The 26,509-nt window shown below is 32.4% G+C and overlaps 2 protein-coding genes across 2 annotated transcripts; one reads left to right on the top strand and one right to left on the bottom strand.

The window, feature by feature from the left end:
• Positions 1-6,981: 6,981 nt before the first annotated feature.
• Positions 6,982-7,513, top strand: LOC140818231 (auxin-responsive protein SAUR76-like). The gene has a single exon (XM_073178132.1). The coding sequence runs from the start codon at positions 7,018-7,020 to the stop codon at positions 7,378-7,380; it is 363 nt and encodes a 120-aa protein (XP_073034233.1). The 5' UTR covers positions 6,982-7,017; the 3' UTR covers positions 7,381-7,513.
• Positions 7,514-22,312: 14,799 nt separating this feature from the next.
• Positions 22,313-25,510, bottom strand: LOC140818494 (probable flavin-containing monooxygenase 1). The gene is made up of 5 exons (XM_073178462.1): positions 25,060-25,510; positions 24,276-24,516; positions 23,358-23,536; positions 22,918-23,270; positions 22,313-22,823 (listed from the first exon to the last, which is right to left on the bottom strand). Exons 1-5 carry the CDS (start codon positions 25,477-25,479, stop codon positions 22,478-22,480), a joined length of 1,539 nt encoding a protein of 512 aa, XP_073034563.1. The 5' UTR covers positions 25,480-25,510; the 3' UTR covers positions 22,313-22,477.
• Positions 25,511-26,509: the final 999 nt, after the last annotated feature.

Genomic DNA, 26,509 nt, shown 5'->3' with positions numbered 1-26,509 from the left:
TGACAAGATCTCATACATCATTGTCCTCCATACACTTTATCTCCTCATTCATGACTTCATTCTGCTTTTGAGACTTAGAACTTTTTATGGCTTAACGGAAGTTATGGCTTAACGGAAGTTGATAGGATCATCTTATATCAGTCCAATGTCTGCCTTATATTCTTGAAGAAATACAATGTAATCATCTGACATTTCATTTGTCTGCTCTCTAGTGGATCTCCTTAATGACATAGGTTCTGGAGGTGCTTGAGTTTGTTCACTGAAATGGGAGGATCTCCAATGTCTTCATGTATTGTGTCTTGGTCAAAGTGAGGAATGTGATCATGATCAATGTCCAAGACACATGTGAGAATATTTACATATTCTTAAAGACAATATCATTTACTTTATCTCCTCTGACCTGATTCAAAAATCGACTTACTTGTGGTATAATAACCCTATGAATCTTTCAGAGTATCCAATAAAATAACAACTGACCACCCTTGAGTCCAGTTTCTTTTCATTGGGTTTATAAGGTCTTGCCTTACCTGCACGTCTTCAAATTTGTATATGCTTAAGTACTACGTTTTTTTCCTGCCCAAAATTCATAAAAGGTTTTGGTTGCTGCTTTAGTTGGAACTCTGTTAAGTATAAATGTTTCGGTCTTTAAGGGCTCTCCCTAGAGTGATTCTGGTAAGAAAATTAACTAATCATACTCTTCACCAGGCCTTTAAGCGTTCTGTTTGGTCTTTCAGCAACACAATTCAAAATTGACGAACCCGGAATAGTGTAATGTGGGGCATACACTGCATTCCTCTATGAATCTAGCAAAATGTCATGAATGTTTTTAACCTAATATCTATCACAGTATTCATCATCACGGTCAATCTAAAACTTTTAATCTTTATGATATGTTGATTTTCAACTTCAAATTTATAATTTTTGAACACATCCAATGATTGTGCTTTTTCATAAATGAGATAAATGAAGTCTTATCTGAAAAATCGTCTTTTATTGTTGATTATTCCAAGAAGCCGAAGGGAATGATCTACAAATTTCAGTATGTATAAGTTCTAAGACGCTTGAACTCTTATTGGCTTCAAATCTCATTTTATGTGTTTTTTTTCCCTTGATACAATTAACACAATTATTAAAATCTGTGTAATCAAAATGCTCGATAATTTCTTCGAACACAAGTCTTATTATTCTCTTTCCAGAGATATGACCCAATATCTTGTGTCATAGCACTGTTGAATTCTCACTGCCTGATTTTTTTTTAGTGTCTCTAATTGTTTGCAAAGATTCATTAAATAAAGTAACATTCAAAGAATAAATATTATCATATCCTAATAAAGAATCAGAACCAACCAATTTTCAATCATGAAACAAACTGAATATTCTGTTTCCTAATGAACAAGAATAACCAGCTTTGTCCAATACATAAATAAAAATCAAATTCCATATAAAATATGGTACAACAAATGTTTCAAAAAGATCCAAATATAATTCAGTCTTTAACAATAATCTAAATTTATCTATTGCCTCAAATTCAATTTTAGTTTTGTCACCAACATCGATGAATCTTTGGCATCACTTGGTTTTGTCAATTCAGAAAATCCTACATAGACACACTGATGTGAGTTGTTGCACCAAAATCTATAAGAAGCATATCTTTCTTAGCATTCCAAGTGTCATAATTTGTCCATTGCTTCTTTATATGTTCATCATTTCCACATAAGAAATAACCATAACTTGATAATCACTAGAATTCTTCTATTGTTTCTTAGGAGGATGTGTATCTGCAGCTTCCATATCCTTCATTTTCTTTCCTTTATCTTTCAAGGTAGATGCATAATAAATAATTTGAGTTTTATCTTGCTTCAACATTTCCTCTTTCTGAACACAGTGCGAGATGAGCTCATTCAGAGGCCAAATCTATTTCTGATAGTTATAGCTCACATTGAACTGGTTAAAATGAGGAGGGAAATATATTAAAACCAGATGCATCAGCAAGTCCTCAGAAAGGTCAAGTTTCAGTGATTTCAACTTTGAAGCAATATGAAACATTTCCATAATGTACTCCCCTATATTGCCCTTACCTCTGCACCTCATTGAAATGAGGCTTGCCAAGAGTGGACCAATTTCATAATTTTCACTCTTAGCAAACATTTTTTTGAGGTCCTGAAGAAAAGCCTTAGCAGTAGTAATGTCACTAGACATCGTGCTCCTGAATGTTTCTGGAATTAACCTCTTCATAATCATCATATACACGCGATTCGACTCTCCAATGTAAACTTCATAAACATGATAACGAGCACTCCATTAATGTTTTATCTTTGGACGAAAGATTAATTTGTAAGTGATATTTTTACGCAACAGTCAACCATTGTTAGTAACTATCATGCCAAATAACAACATTCTTTGAGACCGGTTTATTATTCACATGAAAACTGAACAACTATAAAATGTTTACCACTATTAGTGCATATGTAATTATATTAAATATTAACTTTCTTTTGGAACGATCAATATTCTTATAAATCACATATATCAAAATCTTTTTGTATTTCAAAATAAAATTAAATTCCATAAAAATGTCACTTTGGCTACATTTTATTTCAATAAATCTATTTTAAAATACATATAATCTTATCATTATTTGAATAATTGAATATTTAAGTTTAAACCGTGTAGACCTGAACCAAATTATTTTTACTATTCATGTGATGGGGATCCCTGATATCGCGGCCCATCGCACATGCTACTATCCAGAACGTCTTGGCGCTCCAAAAGCATGCCCCTGCGCACTTGCGTCTATCCTAGACAATCCCGGGCAAGCGAGGAGCCCCAAAAAGGTGCCCATGCGTGCCTACGTCTATCTGTGCGCTCTGGGTCGATTTTGGAGAACATTTTTAACCCAAATTTTTGATTTCCTCTAAAATATTTTTTTTGAACAAAAAAATGGATGGAAAGTCGAAGTTTTATATCGAATTTTTAAAATTTTCATCAAAATCTTTTTACCAAAACTGAAACTTTAAAATATTTGTTTCCAACTAAAATATTTTCGAGATCTAAAAGTCATATCAAACAATTTTCAAACAAATTTTTTTTGCGTGATCTGGATCAAACAATATCTAAAACCTTAAACAAATCTCATAACGTGTCTTGATCTTCTATATCTACGCGTTCTTTTCCTTGAGAGAATATTTTAATTTTCTTTTCTGAACTAATTTTTAACGAAAGAGATAATAGAGAACGTGATAACGCGCAATATGAGGACCACGACTCATATATATAGATAATGTCTATCATTATCTTTGATATTTCTGTTTTAGTTCATCATAAAAACATAAATTACATTTATTTTTCTACACATCGAAGGTTCACAACCTATTATATATATTAAAGCTCAATAGCCAAAACTTTAAGCGATTACTTTAATTTTGGACTTAACTTAGTAGACAACTCATAACAGATTATTTTTTACTTATAAACATATATAAATAAAATTGATACAACATTGATACCCTTACCCTCTTTTGGTATTAGAGAATGAAGTTTGAATCAATTAGAAATAGTTTATAATAACTCTCGTAATAATTTGAGTTAATTGTTTTTAAAACTTATTTTGCAATAATTGTTTACACTAAGGGTGTCAATTCGGGTGAGTTGAGTGGGTTGAATCTGATTGAGCAAAATTAGAAATAGTTTATAATAACTCTCGTAATAATTTGAGTTAATTGTTTTTAAAACTTATTCTGCAATAATGTTTACACTAAGGGTGTCAATTCGGGTGAGTTGGGTGGGTTGAATATGATTGAGCAATAGTATTATTCAAAAATTACTCAACCCAAACCCGAGCCAACCCTAAAACTCTCAACCATAACCAGAACCCGAATCAACCCGTTCAACCCGATTTTGAATTTTTTAAAAAGAACATTAAATAATTTTTTAAAAATAATAATTATATTTTAATTTAAACATATAATAACAAAATATCCCACATATATATGATTTAAATTTGAAAATCTAATTGTAGAAAAATAAAATATATTTGCTAAATCAAATAAACAATTGTTTAAAAAATAAAAAATGTTCAAGATAAATATTAAGTTATGAAAATCTATGATATAAATATACAATAAATATTTTTTCGAACATATAATATATAAAAATGTAAGAAATATTTATTAATTATTTTTTAAAAAAATAAAATTTTCGGGTCAATCCGGTTGACCCGAACCCAACCCGATCATTTTTTCGGGTCAGCTATAGGGTTCAACCCGATCTGACCCGAACTCAAAAACCTTAAACTCAAATCTGATTTCTTTCGGGTTGAACCGTGTCGAGTTGAAGGGTCGTATCTGATTTTGACACCTCTAATTCACGCAGACCTAGACCCGCGACATGACACTTGCATGTCATTAATTTGATCTAGTCACACCTTTGGTGGCCTCTGGCCAACAATCAACCCCGTAGCATGTCATGCCATACTAATGGTGATTGGATCACTTTAATTTCAAGTCATCCAAGTCTATTCAAGTGACTTAGTTTCTCATTCATCAAAATTGGTTCAGAAAAATTAAATATGCAGAAATTATATACGTATGGCCTAGATTTTGTTCCATCTTCTTTTCATTTTTATTGAACAGAAACTACTTAAACTATTGATCAAAATCGGATCCTACCTGAATTATTTTAATACCACTTTCAAGTATTTCATTCATAATGATAGTATTATATCTATGCATCAATGTATTTAAACAAGAGGGATTTATAAAAGGGATTTAAAATAAGAAATTGATATTTACACTCCATTTTGTGTTATATACACTCTACTTCGTGTGTGAAATATGTGTCAAATTTATTCACAAATAGAATATAAGTAACAAAAAAATTGAGTGTAACTATCAAATCCCTTTAAAATAATACCGAAAGCATTCTAATTATTTACGTGCACAGAAATTATGTGCATGATGTAATCCACCCTCAGTATTAACAAGAAAACATCTCCATTGAATTTTACCTTTTTAATTTAATGGGCGTAAAAACATAGTTTTTTTTTTTTTTGCATAGTTTATTTACATACACTAATCCCCACCTTTATAATTGAGAAGATTACATTTTTTGTTATGTGACTGACATGTTTTTTATTCGATTATGTTATTTACGGTCTCATGACACTAATTTGCATTTTTTTCGATTTTAGTTCTTTTTCATCAGAATGATGATTTGTCACGGGAAAATTATCACGTAACGATGGAGATTGCCAACATGTGCGATGCTATGTATGCACTCCTGTGAAAAAGGATAAATTTTAAAAAGAGTAGAAGTTAATTAATCAAGACTACGAATTGGTCGATAACATGATCAAAAATGAAAAACGTGTAAGTTACATGACCGAAAATGTGAGCGCTCGTGCTCCTGGATAATTTTTAATTATCAAACAACCATGATTATTGTAAGGCCATGGGCCTGCCACTTATGGGCCCTGCAATCTAGCGCAATTGGTATCAGGTTTCAATGATCCATGTACTTAGTCTGGAGGTCATGAGATCAAAACCTGGGGAGACACAACTCAATTGTTACCAGGTTTCGATGATCCATGTACTTAGCCTGAAGGTCATGAGATCGAAACCTGAGGAGGCACAGACTTCCCTGCCAAGCGAGAGGAGTCCTGTGAGTAAATGCAAGTTAGGCCGGGTCCAAGGACTGTGATTGCATGACCCATAAGTGGCTGGTCCAAGACCTTACATAAATCATAATCTCCTCTTATAATTCTTTTTTTTTTTTAGATTTTTTTTACTTTTCCGGGGAAAAATTATCAATCAGGCTCTCTGATAGAGCTCGATCCATGAAATTGGTAAAAAAATTTCCCAAGAAAAAAAAAATACCCTCAATAAATGTGTGGGTTGATAGGGAAAAAAACCTTCTGCGTACTATTAATTTAAAGCCAACAAGAGCATGAATGATATATAATTTCAGACGAGTCTGCCGTGTGAGACTGGCGCACATGTTATGCTCTAACATTCATATACAACATTTATTTGTTAGATGTACCATCGCTTTAGTATTTAATGCAATCCAAGAATTTTGCATTAAAAAGGCTTCGATCCAAATTCCTCCTAACCGCAGCTTCTTTTGCGGCTTCTGCCCCCCTAACCACACCAGACCAACACCCTGAGTCGGAGCTGTGAGCATCATTACACGTCTACATTACATCGGAAAAGATACAAAATTTGCTATAGAAAATTAATGAGTTAAATTATAGATACATGTTTAAATTTTTTGTTTTTGAACCTGTGTCATAAATTATTCTGAAATTAAGTTGTGTTTGGATCGATAGATCTATATTTTTCTTTTACTTGTTTGAGCAGACGAAATTCGTTGCGGCCAAACTGTTCACAGTTCGATACCATTGATCAGGCATATTTAAATTCCAACGATACAACTTAATATATGACCACTTTTTTAACATTAAAATAGCAAAATGCGTCATACGATTTGGCTTAATTTTATATATATAAGTTTTTAAACTTTGGAAAAAAAATTGTCTATTTATGCACATTTTATGTTTTCAAATATATTATTTATTATATTACATTAATATTTATAAAATATGACAATATTTTGATTTGATTGTGCGATTAAACTGATTTGATCGATTGAATTATTTAAAAAAAAAGAGTAGATCTCTTGTGAGACAGTCTTACGAATCTTTATCTGTGAGACGAGTCAACTCTATCGATATTTACAATAAAAGTAATATTCTTAGCATAAAAAGTGATATTTTTTTTCTTAGATGTCCCAAATAAAATATTTGTCTCATAAAATACGACACGTAAGATGTCTCACACATTTCAAGAGTGTCACACAACAAACCCTTTTTCATTTCGACCACTATTTATTTATTTACATTTATTTACAAAAAATAAATAAATAAAATGTGGAGCCCATCTGCTCCAGCCAAATCAACGCCCGCGGCCCCTTTATATACCAATCACCCTCTTCTTCAACGAACCCACAAATATCCCACCAATGGCCAAAGGAGGAAAGCTCACCAAGATCAAGTCCGTCCTCAAGAAGATGCAGTCCTTCAAGCTCGGCCGTTCCAACTCTAGCTCCATCGCCGCCGCCAATTCTTCCGACGACGACGACACCCCAAAGGACCTCCACGCGGTCTACGTCGGGAAGTCGCGGAGGCGCTACCTGATAACCTCAGACGTCATGGAGAACCCTCTCTTCCGCGAGCTCGTCGAGCGGCGGGGCTCCGATGGCGATCTCGCGTCGTTCACCGTGGGATGTGAGGTGGTGCTGTTCGAGCACCTACTCTGGATGCTGGAGAACGCCGACCCTCAGGCGGAGTCTCTGGGCGAGCTAGTGGAGTTCTACGCCTGCTGACGGCGCGGCGGTGTACATTTTGTATGAATTTACATTTTTGTCCTCGTTTGGTTAATTAAAATGTGAGTGATTAAATTAGCGGTGTGGATTTATTATACACTGTGGAAAAGAGTTAATTCACGGCGAGGATTAACCGGCTAACCCATTTTACACTGCTAATGTTCTTATTAATTCAGAAAAATAGCCAAATCGCGCTCTCTGTATTTCAAATAATCTACATTGTACTTCGTATTGTTATTTGTTATTCGAAAATCATTGTCACAGTTTCTTCGTACTTTGATCTATCGAATTATCATTATTTCGGGATATACTTGATCAGTGTTCTAAAAATCGATAGGTTGTCTAATGTTCATCTATATATAAACAAAAACATGTGTGAAATGATATCACAGATCGTATTTTGTGAGACATATATCTTATTTGGGTCTCCATGCAAAAGTATTACTTTTTATGCTAAGAGTATTACTTTTTATTGTGAATATCGATAGGATTAACAAATCTCACAGATAAAAATTCGTGAGATCGTCTCACAATATAAATAGGCAGTCACCTGGAAAATTTGCACACAAATGGAATCTAAAAGTGTAGTAATTTTGAACTAAAAAGGGGAAGAAAAGACAGGTGTTTGGGGGGGTGGGAGGGGGTTGTCACGGTTAGTCTCATCCTCGCACGTCGAGGACTCTTTTTTTACAGTCTTATTTTAAAATCAATGGATTAGCTGTAAAGGCGAGCATGTTTACCAAATCTTTAAAGGCTTCGGTTTATGAAATCCTATAAAGTTTGTTATGTAACCACTAAAATATTCGGAAGGCTTGATGTGATGGGATTATAATTGTTAGGATGTCAAAATCTTACATGACCCGACAACATGATTTCATTCGACTCGAAAAAATCAAAGTTTTAGTTGTTAGACGGGTTATATTGGGTTGAACTCGATATCCGACTAAAAAATAATCGTGTTAATTTAGATTGACTTGAAAATTGTAATTTTTTTAAAATAAAATATAATTAATAAATATTACTTATATTTTTATATATTGTATATTTAGAAAAAAATTATTATACATTTATATCATAAATTTTTATTATTTAATATTTATTTTCTATTTTTTAATATTTGTTTACTTAATTTAGTAAATATATTTTTAATCTTTTATGATTTGACTTTAAATTTCAAATTTAATAATATATAAGAGATTTGTTAATATGTGTTTAAATTAAATATTATTTGATTTTATTTAATAATTTTTAAAACAAATTTAAAAAATGAAAATCGTGTTGAGTCGGGTCGGTTTTGGGTTCGGGTTGGGAGTTATTGGTTTGGTTCGAATTCAAGTCGAACGACTTTTTGATATCATCATGCATCAACCTAATTCGAACCCACTCGAATGGACATCTTATTGATCAATTATCTATCATAATATAATGAGAAAACATTATAATATGTTTTAAACACCAATTCATGTGTAATCTATATTAATATGATCTTATTTCTAAGAATAGTAATTCTCACTTGAGATCGATCGATCTATATTTAGAGTAAAAAAATAAAATTTTTGATATGTAAATTAAAATTTATTTTTTTAGGAGATTCGTCTCACAAAAATGATAAATAAGACGATTTTATATGAATTTTTGTGTTATGAGAAAGTTGATTTTAAAAGACTAATATTAGTTCACAGTTCAGCTACGAAGAAAACTCTGAATGTTCTGTGCATGCGTTAGTTTATTTTTGATTTTTTTACTATTTGTTTCAAAATTGGTTGGCGAAAAAGATATATAATTTATAAATTGTGTTTGGATTGAGTCTTTTAAATAATAAAAATTCATAACTGTCAATACATTTTTGGTTTGTATATTTTTAAAGAGACTCCCAAACCCCCATGCTATCAATTCAGCATTAATTATCATTAGTGGATCGACGCACGTGTTATGTATTTGTGTAATTTTTTTTTATAATTCATTTGATTTATATTTAAATGATGATCAAAATGTAATTATAAGAAACAGTGAAGAACTATACTGTAAATTTAAAAAATACATAGAAAAAAAAGATGGAAAAAATATCAAAGTAGAAATTGAACATACAACTTGATGTTCTATCCACTGAGCTATGAGTGGGTCTCATGTGAGACCGTCTCACGAGTCATAATCTGTGAGATAGGTCAACCCTACCCATATTCACAATAAAAAGTAATACACTTAGCATAAAAAGTAATATTTTTTAATGGATGACCCAAATAAGAGATCCGTCTCACAAATACGACCCGTGAGACCGTTTCACACAAGTTTTTGTCCTAAGCTATATGTGACTTGCATTAAATTAACATTTTATTAATTAATATATATATATATATATAATTTTATTAAAACATATAATGATACCAAAAATTATTTACTTTAAACATATAATAATTTTATTAGTATATTTCAGTTCGTCGCAGTGGTACATCGTGCTAGGGTACTACTGGTTGTTCCGTTGTATCCTGGGAAACAGACGTCCGAGTTCATCCTCGAAGCACATCCCGGAGGGAACGAATCTATTTTAAGAACACTGTATTTCATACAGGCCTCGGTTTACTTTATTTTCAGCATTGTCCTACTATTTTGTTCACCTTATTACATCGCTGGTTTTAGTGCACATTTCGGTTTGTCCGTATATATATTTACAACAGCGGCCACAAACCTCCATATTTTGCGAAGATAAAGAAATCGATACATGACTTAAAAAGTAATAATGAACGGACACATTGATTCCAACGTGTGAATATATTAGTGATATATAGAAATTAATGAAGCACAAATTTGAAGTCTCATACAAGACAACACGCAGCATTACACAAACGACAAATTTAGGAAGCGTAAAACAAACAATAACTTATAATTAATTACTTCCTAAACTTAATTAAGTGACGGAGGAAATCATAAGTTGTTAGAAGATTAGATTCCTAAGTAGGCAAATACAATGCAACTTTATTCTTAATCAATTCTTAAACTTCACTTAAGCCAGCCATAATTTGGAGCTATCTGTTAAGCCTAAATTTAAAATTTTAAAAGATTCATTCACTTTTTATTTTATTCTTCAGTCGGGTAAAAGACAAAATTTTGCACGGTACGAACATCAAATTATAAAAATAAATAATAGTAATAATTATTATTTTTTTAAAAAAATTTGGGTAGCATAATTTGATTTGATTTTTTTTTTTTTTGGAAAATAAGTATTTAAATTGCTACATTTTATTTTATTGGGATGACAGTCTACACTTGCCCTTCAATTTATATAATAATAACATGATTTTCTAATTAATCATTGATTTCATAAATTTATAATCGTAGTGTTCTTCTATATTTTTTAAGACAATCATATTCCATAATTGATCTTTTAACAAACTCAAATATGTTATTTTTTTTAATAAAATTAAAAGGTGTTGTATTTACTATTCATCTATATTGCTTAGTTATATGTTTGAAGATTGAATTCATTATCTTTTGTTTTTTATTTTTATTTTTTTTAAAAAAACCACGTAATCACTCGAAAACCGACCGAAACTATGCTTTAAGTTTTAATTAAAAACCATGACTTACAAAAATCTCTTTGAAAAGAAAGAAGTAGAGAATGAACAATATGAGTACAATTATATCATAAAAATTCTTATGCAAAAAGTTTTTTTGTTTGTTTAAGATAATATATTTGAAGATATCAATCAACAGGAACATAATATTTCATTAAAGAGGTGTTCATTCATCTATAGTCAGATAAAAGCCATCAAAAGACACTATTTAGATGCAAATTATCATTAAAACTCACAATTTTTCGTAAACAGACTCCTAGAAGTCTCTCTCACGGCCCTGGAAATTCCAGGGTACATATAGAGGTGGTTAGGCGCCTATGGGAGACGCCTAGGTGCTTCTTCTGCGTCGTGGATTGTTCCATGCTACACATGGGGCACCCTTTCCTGGTGCATTCCCTAGTGGATGAAACAATCTTTTGAGTTTTCTTTTATCTTTATTTCTTAATTTATATTCATTAATCCTTAAACATTCAAGCAAATAATATAACTCAAATATTTTAAATCATATAACATTTCAAACTTCAGCTTTCGATTCATCTCTCAATAATAATATTACCTTTATAAATCATTGAACAAGTAGTATTATCTTTGGTACCAGTCATAACGTTGCTATGTGAGAACAAGAATGAAGTATTTTCATTTGTTGTAAATTATCCTTAGGTGAAATTAATGGACAATAGAGGGTTAGTTAAATATTTAATTAATTATGCAAATTTATTCTATTTTTCTTTTTATTTTTGAGCGATTAACTAATTTATAACACAAATTAAAATAAATTCTAAAAAAATGTGGTTTTTATGACACTAATGATTGGGTTGGTGAAGATTCTTTGGTGATTAACTGGATTGGTTTGTTATTTAGACAGAGCCTTTAATTACGCTTTTTGAACAATCTTTTATAATAATAATTAGGTTTGTCGAGTAGTCGCATTTTGGTAAAGATTACCTGGAACGCGTTTGTTCCGAGATGCGATTCCCTACCTTTAACTCGTTATTTAATTAAATGAATTCTCCTTGCAAAATGACAATGAAAGTTGGTAGAATCAAATTAACTATTTATTTTTAAGCATAAATCTTTAAATTTATGATAAGTTATTTTTGTATACTCTTTCAACAGTTGAGCATATGATTGGTGGTAACTGATTTTTTAAAAAAAATATATAGTTAATAATAACAATACAACTTGAATCTTTCAAACTACACAGTAATTAGAGCCGCCAAAACAATTTAGGACTGCGCCGCTACATAAAATAGATGGCTACGTTACCAATTTCTCGAGCCATCAACACGACACGAAGGACTGTGACAATACTAATAATAACCTAATAACCATGTTTTCTTCGTTTTTTTTTATCAAATTCATTTTATCCATCATATTATGATCAAGTAGCATTAAATTTTAGAAAGTACACTCACATACCTCTTGGGCTAACAATCTTTATTTAAAACATAATCGATTTAATCCAAAATTGTCTTTTGCATAACTCAAAAAGCCCCACATTCAAAGGATCCTTTAGGCATAAAGTGAAATAATTCTTAATTAATTTATCTGATACGAAAAATAATACCAAATATAATAGTATTTTATCACAGTATATTACGTTTTCTTATTTGTTATTTTTATCAACAATTTACTAATCATTAAATAATATCATCTTTCGATCATATTTACAACTTGTTCTTTGATTTGATCAATTTTCCAAATAACCATACTCCCGCAAGAAAAATAATTTTAATTTCCAACTAGTCATACTACATCCTTCTCAAAAAAATGAATTAGACACGTATATACATGTACTTATTAAGATAATAGACTTGAGTTTAACTTCGCCCCGTAAACTAGCTGAAGAATAGATTTTTTGTATGCCCTCAATCTAATTTTTGTATAAAAATTGATTTAATTTTTAAAAATATGTTCACAAAAAATGACTATAAATACAAAATAGGTCTCAGTGTCATGGTGTAACACCATGATTTTACTCTTTGAGTAGATCTTTTGTGAGACGGTCTCACCTATTTTTATTTATGAGACAACTTAATCTTACTGATATTCACAATAAAAAGTAGTACTTTTAGCATAAAAAAACAAAACTTTTTTTGTGGATGACCGAAATAAGAGATCCGTCTCACAAAATACGACCCGTGAGTCTGTCTCACACAAGTTTTTGCCTTACTCTTTTATGCCCGTCATATTATGTATATTTTTCAAATTTTTTTGTGAATTTCTTTAGTTTCTTTAATACAAATTCTTTATTTTTCACACTTTTTTTTATATATATATATATTTCTTAATTTCAAATTAAAATTTTATGTTTAGCCAACGAGGACAAAAGAAACAGGGTCCGGCCCACAGGGGTGTGAAGGACAGCAGTGGGCTCGTGGATTGTGAACTGAGAGACCAAATTGCTGAATCAAAATTAATGCGGCCCTCAGAAAAAGCTGACCCCTACTTCCTCCTGCAGTCAAAAACATCATCAGTACACCAGTCCGATAACTCAGATTGCATCAATTGTAAAGTCGATGCTGGGTGTGGGGGCACTGCCCCCACACCATATCAAGGGCCCAAAATTCACTTCATGGGGAGGGGAGAAAATAAAAAATAAAAAAAAATGGGCCAGAATTTTTTCTGGCCCTTGGATCTACCCCTGCAGGCAGTGCCTGCAGGGGTAGGGTCGAATTTTCCCATCAATTTCAAGATTTACGGTTAATGAGACACTACACTGAAAAATTATCGGTCATTTCAAATCCAATGATTATAATTGACCCAAATATGTGAATCTACTACGCTCCACTGTATACCAAAAAAGAAACATTTGATCCAATTGTGACCATTGAATCTATCTTGAAGGCAGTTCCTTTAACGAGAATAAGTTTTTCATTATTCAAGATAACATCGTACAATAATCGATCATCTAGAAATGAGGGTGGATCATGCCAAATAGATGGATTTAAGTGTAAACTACATTTTCTAGCTAGCAGATGAGCTAACTCATTTGTCTATCTTCGAAGCAAAGAAATAGAAAAATGACTCTCCTGTCTTATCAGTTCTCCACATCTTCCAATTATATCTCAAACTCTAGTCATATACATACACTTTAACTGCATCAGCCACTGGTTTCGAAGACGAATCTTTATAAGCTCATCTCTGTAACCCACTTAATAGCTTCTAAATACCCCATAGCTTCTCCTTCTCGGACACTCGGCAAACCTTCTGTTAATGCAGTTCTAGCGGCCAAAAACTGCTCTTTATCATCGCGAATAACCATGCCAAAACCTACTAATCTCTGATCCTTGAAGAATGCTGAATCAAAATTAGAGGTGGTAATTTCCAGTTAACTTCGTCTCATGTTGGTTTTGAGCATTAGTTTAGGAGCGTGCTTTAGCTTCAATCCTCTCACATATAAATGAATAACCACGTATAGTAGCTTGAGCAACATGCATAATAGAAGCATTCCACAATTTACTATTCCTCTGTTTTCATACATTTCACAATATTATAGCAATCTTACAAGTATGGTTTCATTTGACACAGAAAATACTTTGAACACAAAATTTGAGAAACTTTCTGAAGTATTTGACAATTTATCATCAAGTTTAGAATATCAGCATGTGCCCCAACACATATTTACAAGTTATAAAAGTATGCCAATTATGTTCTATGTCCTGATCACATATAACACATGACAGAGGAACAAAAATCCTTGTGTGATCTGCATACATGGTCTTAATAGAGAAAACACCACACATGAATAAAAAATACCAAAGTTCGACAAGGTTTCCTAAAATTTTTCTCCTCATCGGATAATCTTTTGTTCTCGATTCTAGAGTACCGTTTTCTCGCACCTAAGACGCATCAAAAAGTTATTTTTTTTTTAATTTTCGACGTTTAAAACGTTCTTTTAGTATCGTATGATTTATAACATTCATAGGGTTATTAGATCTATTTATCTTTGTGTATTTAACGTCTGCTCTGAATATTCCGATTTTTAAGCAGATATAACACTTCTTGTAATTCTCTACAAATAGATCTACCATTTGATCGTCTAATCATGTCTACGATTGAAGAATAAATTCCTTGCTTAGATCAAACTAGAGTTCTTAAACAATTTTGCATCGAGACTGGACACTAAAAATTTCATAAATCCTCATGGAAGTGGTAGTTCAATTTTTCATGCGAAAAATTGAAGTTAGCTATTAGTTAAGTTTGAGCTCACTGTCTAATAATTTTTTTTTTTTTTTTTTTTTTTGCACTAAATCAGACACCACAAGTGAATCAAAAACACAAAAGTTTGACAAAGTTTCCCCGAATTTTTCTGCTCCTCAGATATAAATTAGTCCTCGAAGCATCATAGAAACTCGCGGATTCGAAACATTTTGGTATATGGATTATTCAGTCAGTGACTTATTGAATAAGAATCTTGACATACACATTCATATCATTACAATTGATGTGTTAATTCGAAGATCTATCCACCACATATCTCAACGATAGCGACCACAAATTCTCATTAAAACAAAAAAAAAACTTATAGTTTCCACCCGCACCAATCCCTGTGTACATAAAAGTCACATTAGTGTAGTCCACTAACCAACTGAATTGACAAGATTGAGTCAGTAGGGGTACTGAAATGACAAGAGACGCAAGCTGATAGAAATTGTTCTTCATAATGACATATTGAATCTAACTTAGAAAACTTACCATTATTACAATATTATTAAAAAAATATGCGAATTAAAATAGATTCTAAAATTATATTGACTAATATATGTATGCAAGTTTGTTGGTTAATTTAATCGAGTACTTAATTATATTATATATTATTAAATGGATCACAAAAGTATATATCATGTAGAGTTAGCATGAAAATGTATGGAACAAATTTCACAAATTATCGTATGATACAATGAAAATTACGCAAACCAAAGGGCTTTTTTTTTTTCCTTCTTATTAGTACTTTTTAAATTCAAAGGTCTATTTCTTGTAAGGATCGGAGACGGCCCTAGGATGAGTAGTCGAATTTGGATGGATACATTTTAGCTTTTTGAATGACAAAGAAAATACAAGATTTCCTGACCAAGCAATGAAAGTTAAGGACAGGTTATACTTGTACCCATGAGGTGTTCATTATTCGAATATAATTGGAAGGCAAGAATTTGTGTGAGACGGTCTTATAAGTCGGATTTTGTGAGACGAATCTCTTATTTTGGTCATCCATTAAAAAGTATTGTTTTTTATGCTAAGATTATTACTTTCTATTGTGAATATCGGTAGGGTTGATCTGTCTCACAGATAAAAATTCGTGAGACCGTCTCACAAGAGATCTACTCTAATTGAAAAAACCGGCCGAAATAAAAATTTAGTTTCTTTTGGATCGGTTTTGGATATATATTTTTGCAAATTTTGATTTTTCGGCTCGTTTTTTTGTGACAAAAAACCGAACTGACCGGAATTTCGGTTAAATTATAGTTTAGTTCATGGGTTTACAGTTTGATATATTTTACCATTAAATCTGCAGCAGAACCATCGGTTTGTTGCGTGAATTATCAAATTTAGTTATATTTTGATTTAAACTTGTTAGATTTAATTACCGATTTTAGGCTTAACGTTTGATTTTTCCTTGAACCCAGTAGCTTTCGGTGCCTTTATTTGTATAGCAGAAGCCTTTGAAGTTTGAACAAAAGAAATATATATTTTGTATTATACATTATTCATCAAACCAATATATTATACATTATTCATCAAACCAAACAAACTGAACCTTATAAACCGGTCTATCATAATACAAAACAAAACCGAACTGAACTAAACTTTTCGGATTATTACATATTTCATAAACTAAAAGACCGAACCAAAGTTGGACAAAATAAAACCGGACCGACCCATGAACACTTTTACATACACGCAACGATGAAATACAAAAATATCAGACAAAGTAACATGTTCCCCGGCTTTCTGTTTGTTTTCTACCTTCATCATAGTCACTCAAAAAGAAAAAAAAAACTTCCCCTACGTCGAACTTACTTAACTGTCGACACCCCGTATGGGTTCGGGTAATAATTAGGTCAGACACATACGTAGTAAAAAAGAAACTGACCAAAAACGAAATAGAATAAAGTGAAATGGAATGTATACATGCATTAAACTCCAACAATGCATAACCAAGAAACATGACATGTGATGAAATAGTCCTAGTGCACAATCTATGGGCTCTTTTTCTCACTCTCTGAGAAATAAAAGACTGTGAATCGAGTACAAAAATGGAGTCAAAAAGTAAGCTGTTGATCAAATGAAGAGAAAGAGAAGACACATAACGAACACAACACAGTGTGATGCCAAATGACATGTGATCTCTCCGTCTGTTTCGGGATATCCATATTTTTTTGGCAAAAACTTGTGTGAGACGCTCTCACGGGTCGTATTTTATGAGACATATGTATTATTTTTTATTGTGAATATCGGTAAGATTGACCCGTCTCATAGATAAAGATTTTTGAGATCGTCTCACAGATAAAGATTCGTGAGTTCGTTTCACAAGAGACCTAATCTATTTTTTTTTAATTCTTATCATATGTCGATAACAAATTATTTCATGTCTAGATCATTCTATATGACAATGTTATTTTTCGTGATGGATTTTGTGGAATGTGTATATGATTTAGTTATTTTGCACAAATAGTTAAATTCACTAGAGGATTATTTTGGATTTATTGATCGATACATCCCATCCATCTACCATAGTTTCGTCCTCAAATTTGTAATATATTTATCCTTCCATTTTCATTATTTGGTGTTAAAACTTTGGATAGTTGAAGTGTTTATGTAAATGTTTCAGAAAATGTAGCAAGAAATAGTGTAGATGATTTTATGTAGTCCGGCAGCGAAATAAATATCCATCTTCAATTCGTCTTCTCACGAAAATTTTGAAAGCTGGTAACTTTTGTAACGATTTAATTCAATGCTACGTTTATTGAACTCATCCTATCAGAAAGAACTTGTCCCAGCAGAAGAAGTTTCAATTTGCTTTCGTGTCTTCTCTTTTATCGAAGTGAGAGTATCCAATTTGAAGTCATATATAGCACAAGTGAAAATGATAAAAAGGTGAACTCCTCCATTTCCCAAGATCAGCAAACAACTTGGCTCATGTATAAATCTTTATATTTATATATTAACACATCTACGCATGCACATACACTATATTCATAGACATATTATTTAAAATCAAATAATCATTATTTAATTTCTTTAATTAACTTATTAGTTAATTAATTTTAAACCCCTCTATAACATAATTGTGAACTCATGATACCTCGATCAACGATCTGACAGCGTCGAAGTATCAAGGATACAAATTTTGTTCATATAATGAAAATAAAAAAATTCGAAGATCAAAATTTCCACTGATCCATTTTTGGCAGCTGCTAGTTTTGTAAACTCATTTGCCAAAATAGGTATTTCCACTCTTCTTACTCAATTACCAGTTAACTTCCATTTATTTCATCATATGAAATCCATTTATAAACTCATTTATAATTATGTTTGATCTACATCAAACTACAGTCGCCAAAATCAACTCTTTGAACTTTGACTATCTCAACGAGAACACAAAATTCTATACTTGTGTGACTTGTAATGGTTCAGGGATACAACTAACTATGAGTTCATATCTCCATGTGATTCAGAATAATATTTATACTTATTCGGGCTTATCCTTATTAGCCGCGCCATATTCTTTTCATCAACACCTTGATCAAGAATGTCTGAACTCATTTTTGATTGCATCCATCAGATCGTGGTAAGAACTTCTAGTAGCATCACCCTATGATCCTCTAGGTATCGCTGATAGTGCTTGCAAGAACCTTAAGTTATGGTTAGAGTACAATATGATCCTTTCAACTCATATATCTCGATCGATTCTGTAACCATTGGAATATTGAGAGTTGCATATGAATTCAACAATGATATGTTGTATTTTTGAGTAATAATAGTGACATAGTATGTTCAATTGAGGAAATACCTTTCCAAAATGCACGTGTTTTCTCTGATTAGAGATTCTTTGCATTATTAACTCATCAGATCACATATGATCCATGACTACAATGTATTTGTTCCCACGTATATCGAAACTACATCTAACCTCGCTACCTAATGACCCTCAATGGAGTTGGCAAAAAGATCAAAATAAATGAGAGTACGTGGAACCTCAACGTTGTCTAGGGCAAAGGTCTAATGGTGTACAATCATTATTGCATATTATTCCACTCGATAAATGATAACTACTTGAACAGTCCGATGGATAATTTTTGATGCATCATCAAATAATCATTCATCTTTATGAATGAACATCTCCATGCCCTTACCAGTGAAATATGATGTTTATATCACTTATTCTAGTATCAAGCTCAAGCGACCTTTATCTTAATTTTAAGCGGCTGATTCGACTAGGAACTTAGTTAAAATATATGGTACACTTTCCTAATGATTTTCATGATCTTATATTGAGAAGCATATCTCATGATATGTTGCATTATTTTCTACCCGCAAGTTACGGTATAAATTCTAGTACTCGGTTAAGAACATATATAGTTCTCACAGGGAGTATAATTTAATAATATGTTGACTACCATAATTAAAATAGTCAACTTCTATTCAAGCATAACTAATTCAAACACACAACGCTTTAAAATCAATGGGACAAGGAATCTAGAGGTGCTATTTCACTTGATCTTCAATATATTGAATTATCATCAACTTTTATATTCATAAGTTCAACCCGTTTACTACTACCCAGAATTCTCAAATATTCCTGCTCCATTTCCTAAGTGATATGTAGGAACAATTATCTAACACTGGTTTCAATATCCCTATTAAATCGCAAACATTAAATAATTTCAATAGTACTACAGTTCTTTTAATGGGTTTGGTGGAGTTATAGGCCTCCCGAGCACTATAAATACCAACAATATTTTTTCCTCTGGTCCTATTCAAAATGTCATCTCCCAAGTGATAGATCTCAAATAAATATGACAATCCAATTAGTGATGAAGTAATTGAAAGCAATAAAATCCGAAAATATGAATAACACAAGAAGAAATTTTCGCATATAACAATCAACCATTCATAAATAAAGATTCAAAAAAGCTACATCATCCTATAGATTAAAAAAATTAGTTCATAACGGGAAAACGACAAAAAAATTCATGTTTTTCGACATCGCCAAAATAACTAAGAGATTGTAGTGAGAGAAAAAAAGAACACTCGAATCTAAATATGTGACTCCATCCTGGATGATGCGGTCTTCGTCTTCGAGTTTCTTCCGTCTTTTGTTTTGCTTCACGCCTCCTCTCTCAGCCCTCTTTTATGTGTTGTTCTTGCCTTTTTTTTCTTTTTTCCTTTTTTTTTCCGAACTCTAGGGTTTCCGTCCTTTTATACACGTGTGTACACTGAAGTTGTATTTATGCATGCCTCATGCGCGCGGCTGCACGAGAAGTGGCGCCATTGCGCACATGCTTGTAGAACTTTTTTGTGAAATCTTGGTACTGCCATAGCACATGCAGATGCGCACGTCCTTCTGTCAACCTTGGCGTGATGTTGATGCACTGTACACCATTTGATCCCTTCCAGTATTGACATTCAAACCAACTCATAAATGCATAATTTCGTTCTAAACTAACATGATATCTATTATATATCCAAAAACTTTATCTATGCAACTTGCATGAACATACATATAAATTAGATATCATAATTGGATAAAACCTTAAATATTATTCAAATAAATATCGTTTTTACATTAGAGTTAATAAAGTCTAAGACACAAGTTGGTTCGTTGGACACCTACTCTAACAGTTTGCTCGAACTAGCATCGACCAAGGCTCTGCCTAGGTCCACCATCGGAGAGGATCTCGAAGGGGAGTTCCTCCGTATTTAGTTATATTTTTCGGTCTTGGGTAGCTAAACAACAAAAAAAACAAAGAGTTAACTGAGATAAATAGCAAGTGCAGTGTAGAGAGCCCTAACGTTTTAAGAGCGCTAATATAACTTGCCTTATAGAGTGGAAAACAAAAGAAAAGATATCCAAAAACAAATAAGAATTCACTTTCAAAGAGATCGCACCAGTGCAAGTGATTTTATGTTTATGGATGCTATTCCTTTGTGTTTGAAAATGGTTGTAAACTATCACCTGATGAATGATGAAGCAATGTATTAATCCTCTGAAAAGTCATGGGAATAAATTGAGACCAAATGTAGCAAATCCCTATTTTACTCGAGTTTGGAACAATCATTCCTATTTTGAAAATTGTATAGATTAGCTTACCCTATATCCTAGGGTATTTGCCTAAGCCCTATATTCTGCCATGCATGTTGTCTAGTATGAGATGTCCGCCTTGGTGTTTAATTTTTTAATATTATTGTTTTCCATTTTTTTGCATTTTGCATTTAAATCACAATGAAGTCCATATATATACAGATGAAATGCTACATTATGGAAGTTGAGGGTTTAAACTTACTTAATTTTGATGACATAATCTTCTTCTCTTTTAGGTGTACACAATTATCTTTATTGATATGTATATATCTCTAGAACTTTTACAAAAAATATACGAAATATCTCTATGTATGTGCACGTGACATGTGAACTCTAACAAATACATATATGTTTGTACGTGCATGAGCATGTACGTTCACGATTATGTACGTAGAGAATAAAACATTATGTATGGACTACTTGTTAACTCAAAAGAGTAGGTTTATTCAATTACCATACATTCTAACTTTGGCTACATCCTCCCAGTCTCCCAAAAAATGTCATATTGAAAGCCACATGCCTAATTTTCATAAGTTGGAAGCTTTTCCGATGATAAGGAGATGGATTGTTAGAGAGCAATAATTTTACGCAACTCTAAATATTAAAATATATCATCATCATCAGATATAAATTTTGGTAAAAGTGACGGACATGTACAACTACAATGATGTTGGCATTGTGATTGGAAATTTTATACTGGCCTGGCCTCAGTGACTAGGTACCATACAAGTTTTGAGTGATATCGATCCATGATTCTTGGCCCGATTATTAACACAAACAGCCCACTATATACAATTATGGCCCGATGCCCACTACATAGTACATACTATATATATTTACTATTTATTAAAGTTAAACCCCATTTAATAACTAATTTTGATACGGTGGTGAAGTCTTTATATAATTCTCAAATTTCAATTTTTTTAAAAGAAATAATTTTAATTTTTTTTTTTTTCTGAAAAACTACTTTAAAATCTAATTATTATATGAAACACACGCATCATATGTGTCACAACACTGTATATTCAAATAAAAAAGAAGGCTTGTAGAGCTAACCAACATTTATTTTATTAATTTTCATTTAAAAATTTATTTATTTTTCCATGGGATTTTGTCGATTATCGACCTATTACAAGAATCGAGTGACATTTTATTACTTAATAAAATGGAATAAATAAAACAAGAAATATTAATTTGTGTGAGTCAATGAGATTCTTAATCATTCTTCCTTTTCTGCGTAGTCTTGGCTGTTATAAGGGCTAAAAGCCTCAGCAATCCAGTTGCTCTTCCTCCATGCTTTCCATCCCATTTCTTCACAAATCTCATCTGTATGATTGATGCTGAAAGTTGATATGCAGCTTCTCTTGTAGAATCGAGTAGTCCTCTTCATGATATCTATCTCCTCCATCGTGTCCAAGAGCATTTTTTCGACACTCGGGAGTTTGAATTTGTTGTCCACGAGCCTCGACAGCCATTTGCAGCGTATCTCGGCCGTGTGGAGATTTGAGACGCTCTCGAAGTAGCCGACAAACGGCATGCTGGGGATAAGCGGATTGATCGTTCCTCTAAAAACGAAACAAAAGTTCGAGTTGATGAGAGACGAGTCAACCAAAAAAAATAGTTTCATAGTACTTTAATGAAATAGCGAATTTGTAGTACTTGTATAAGGGCATCATGCCGGAAGGAAACTCGAGCAAACTTCGGATTAATGGATCAGGGATCATGGCGTTCAGCTTCTGCTTTCCATCGAAACCCGTTGCAAGAACCACGACGTCCGCCTCCAGTCTGCTTCCATCGTCGAGCTCGACTCCTCCTTCCCAAAAACCCCACTTTGAAGTTCTTTTGAAGTCGATCTTCCCTTTGTCTGCCTCAACGAAGAAATTTTCAGGCAAGATAGGCATTTGGCACGACGCGTAATCTTCCTCGAAAGGATGATCGGGCTTCAGTCCATACTTCTCTAACGGAAGAATCCATGTCAAGTATGATTCAATAATCTTTGACATAATTTTTCTCTATGAAAACCATGAAAAAAAAAATGTTAAGTTCTCCCTCCACTAGAACGCTAAGATTTGAAAAATAACATATATGTAGAATGTTACCACAGGAGAGAGTGCGGTGCAAACAAGGGACCTAAAGAATCCTTGATTGGGTCTTTCATGGAGGAATTGTGCAGCCCTTGTGGAATAGAACATGGAAAATGGCAAACCCCATACTGAATAATGGGGAACTGTCCAACGCAGGGTCCTTATAACCATGGTGCAAGTTTGGCCTTCTGGTCCTGTATATTTAATACACACGACAACATATCAAATATCGTTAAAATCATCGTCTAAGTTGTCCTGTTTCGGATTTTGGTCCCATAAATCATCGGTGAACTTTACCATAGATTTGCGGGACGAATACCGAATTTCGACTACTTCGAGGACTAGAATCCAAAACAGATCAACCTGGGTATTTCATAAAATTTCATGCAAAAAGCTTGTCTAAAGATGGAGAGAAAACGTATTATATGTAATGGAATTTCTTGAAATTTATGTAGAATGGAGAAATTGTTATTCAAAGGTTGAACTAATTTTGAGTTGACGGAATATTTCTTGAATTACTTGACTGAATAATTTATTGAATAAATTGCTTATAAAACAAATATATTGGAAGGTTGACTTATCTGTCAACCACGCTATCAAGAAAATTAACTTTAGAAGCGGAGAAAAATATTATTAATATTTGATAATAAGAAATAGTCAAGGGGTTAAAGAAGGTGAAAATGAAATATCACTTTTTTTAGGTGGCAAACCCTTAAAATATTTTGCTTTTGAAAGTCACATTAATTTTCTTGAAAAACCTTATGCATGAGCTATAAAAATGTATTTTAATCGGGCTGTCTCTTCTAGCTTCACTATATCGCACTCATGAAGCATCGTTAGCATCAGCTATAAATCCTAAAAGAAGCGCGCCCACATGGCAAGCGAGCGCGCGTGTGTATATATATACATATATAGTATTGTATAAAATTATACCTTGATTCTCTAGAGCACATTCATATGCCAAATCAATGGCAGATTTCTTGTATCCAAATATTACCACCTTCTTCCCTTTAAGCAATTGAGTTGTTTCCTCTTGGTTCATCTTGCAGTAATCAAGAGTGTGCAGAACTTTCCCTTTGAATACCTCAGGTCCTTTGTTTTGTGGGAATTTCGGTATCATTGGGATATCGCCATATTTCCCGGCGCATATCACCACACACTCGAACGTACGCCACTACGAATCGAAATAAATATAAGGGTTTAGATATTATTTATTTTAAAATGAAATATGAAATAAAATTAAAATTCTCGTTGATAGAAATATATATAATGTGGGGACGTAAAAGTTTTACATGCATGCAATTTTAATTTTATAAATTCATTTATTTATTTTCCAGTTTTTAGGGATATTAATACTTCGAAACAATTAACAAAATTCGTCGAAAAATAAATAATTTTAAAATATTCATTTTACATTAAAATGATCGAATTTAGGGCTAAATATGAGTAAATATTTTACAATTCCAATCATTATTTTAATTATTTTGTTCCTATATATTGAAAAAAAATCATTCAAACAGTTGAGCTTGAATTTGAAATAATTTGTTTTAAGCAGCAAAGTAAATTAAATTAAATTTGTGGGAACTTAATAAAATGAGATTTCAAACTAAAATTAAAATCTGATAATTATTTGACTCGCAATGAGACAATTAAACATATTGTCATAATAATACCCAAGAAATTCCAATGAAACAAAAAACCCAAGAAATTCACCAACCTGAATTGTCTCCGATCCGCTTGTTTGGACTCCGACTTCCCAAACAGGCTGACCGGACAGTAAACTCCCGTATTCATCAGATTTCCGGCGCTCGCCGATGAACCGAATCTCGACCACCTTGGAGTTGAATTCCACGAACTTCAGCACATCAAAATGCGTTGCATATTGATGCACATACTCCAATATCTCTATATTAGAAGGGAAACTGGAGTTATCCCTTTCAGGCCACGGGAAATCCGAGAACTCGTAGTCACACCGAGGGGTCTGCAGCTTGGTGGTACGGAAAGCGCAATGCTTCCAAACCCCACCGATGCAGTCGGTGGCTTCGAACACCACCGGGTTGTGCTTCCGGAGTTGCTTCGCTGCGGCGATGCCGCTGATGCCGCCTCCGATAATGGCGATCTTAGATGGATTTTCCATGAAATTATTATGCTTGTTTAGCTTGTGAAGAAGAAGGTATTTATTATTCTAAAAAATGGTGAGTTCTGAAGGTGGAGGATACAAGTATTTATAGTGAGATTTGCATGGGATGGGAGGTCTTGTTTGATAGCACGTGAGCACACCTTGGGGGGGGGGGGGGGGGGGGGGGGGGTGTGTGTGTGTGTGTGTGTGTGGTTATGCGGAGGAAGATGGTAGGAGTACTTGATAAATTTTGTTGAAAATTATAATTTTTTGTGTATTTTAAGATAATAAAATTATTTATATAAAATATATTAGAATTTTTAATAAAGGAAAGCTCAAAAAAGGCTTAATTAGTTTGATAATGGTATATAATATAGGCCCAATATTTATCAAATATAAAAATTTTATTTATATATATGTGCGTGTTCGTATGAGCTCTCCTAGACACCCACCGTGAGCACATATGTGAGTATCATTGACGTGACATCTTCCTATTTAATATACAGTTTATCACATTTAATAGACGAATTGAACGTTATATATATATATATATATATATATATAAACACACACACAAGAAAATTCTGGTCAAAGTCATGTACATATGGTACCTTCGTTTTATTTTAGTTCTGGAAAACCATGAGTTAATCTTTGACAAGAAAACCACTAAATTCTTGGAAATTTTAGTGTGATTTTGGGGCAAAATTGAATATGATTATCAAATTCTTTTTATGTTAAATAAAATAATTATTGATTTTTTAATATCAAAGGCACGTATACGCTTTTTTTTTACAAATATTAATGTTATAAGTTAAACATGAATAATGGGGAAAATAATATATAAAAATTAATTACATAGAAGTTGTTATTTTTACCTGTTGTGATCCCACATTTTTTCATTTATTTTAATTAAATAATTTAGTGGAAACATATATAAAAGGAAATTATATGACTATGATGTCGAAGTTTCGTTCTATTTGCAGTTCGTTTGTCTGGAAGTTGCTCAACTGGTGTGAATCTCCATTTACTATTTATTATATATGTCATA

This window comes from Primulina eburnea, chromosome 17 (assembly GCF_022965805.1).
Source record: "Primulina eburnea isolate SZY01 chromosome 17, ASM2296580v1, whole genome shotgun sequence".
NCBI lineage: Eukaryota > Viridiplantae > Streptophyta > Magnoliopsida > Lamiales > Gesneriaceae > Primulina > Primulina eburnea.
This window is presented reverse-complemented; position numbering and strand designations above follow the sequence as displayed.

Coding starts and splice junctions, on each gene's coding strand:
- LOC140818231 (XM_073178132.1), top strand. CDS start 7,018: ATGGCCAAAGGAGGAAAGCTCACCAAGATCAAGTCCGTCCTCAAGAAG.
- LOC140818494 (XM_073178462.1), bottom strand. CDS start 25,479: ATGGAAAATCCATCTAAGATCGCCATTATCGGAGGCGGCATCAGCGGC. Junction 24,517..25,059: donor GCGGATCGGAGACAATTCAG/GTTGGTGAATTT, acceptor TTCGATTCGTAG/TGGCGTACGTTCGAGTGTGT. Junction 22,824..22,917: donor GGCATGATGCCCTTATACAA/GTACTACAAATT, acceptor TTTCGTTTTTAG/AGGAACGATCAATCCGCTTA.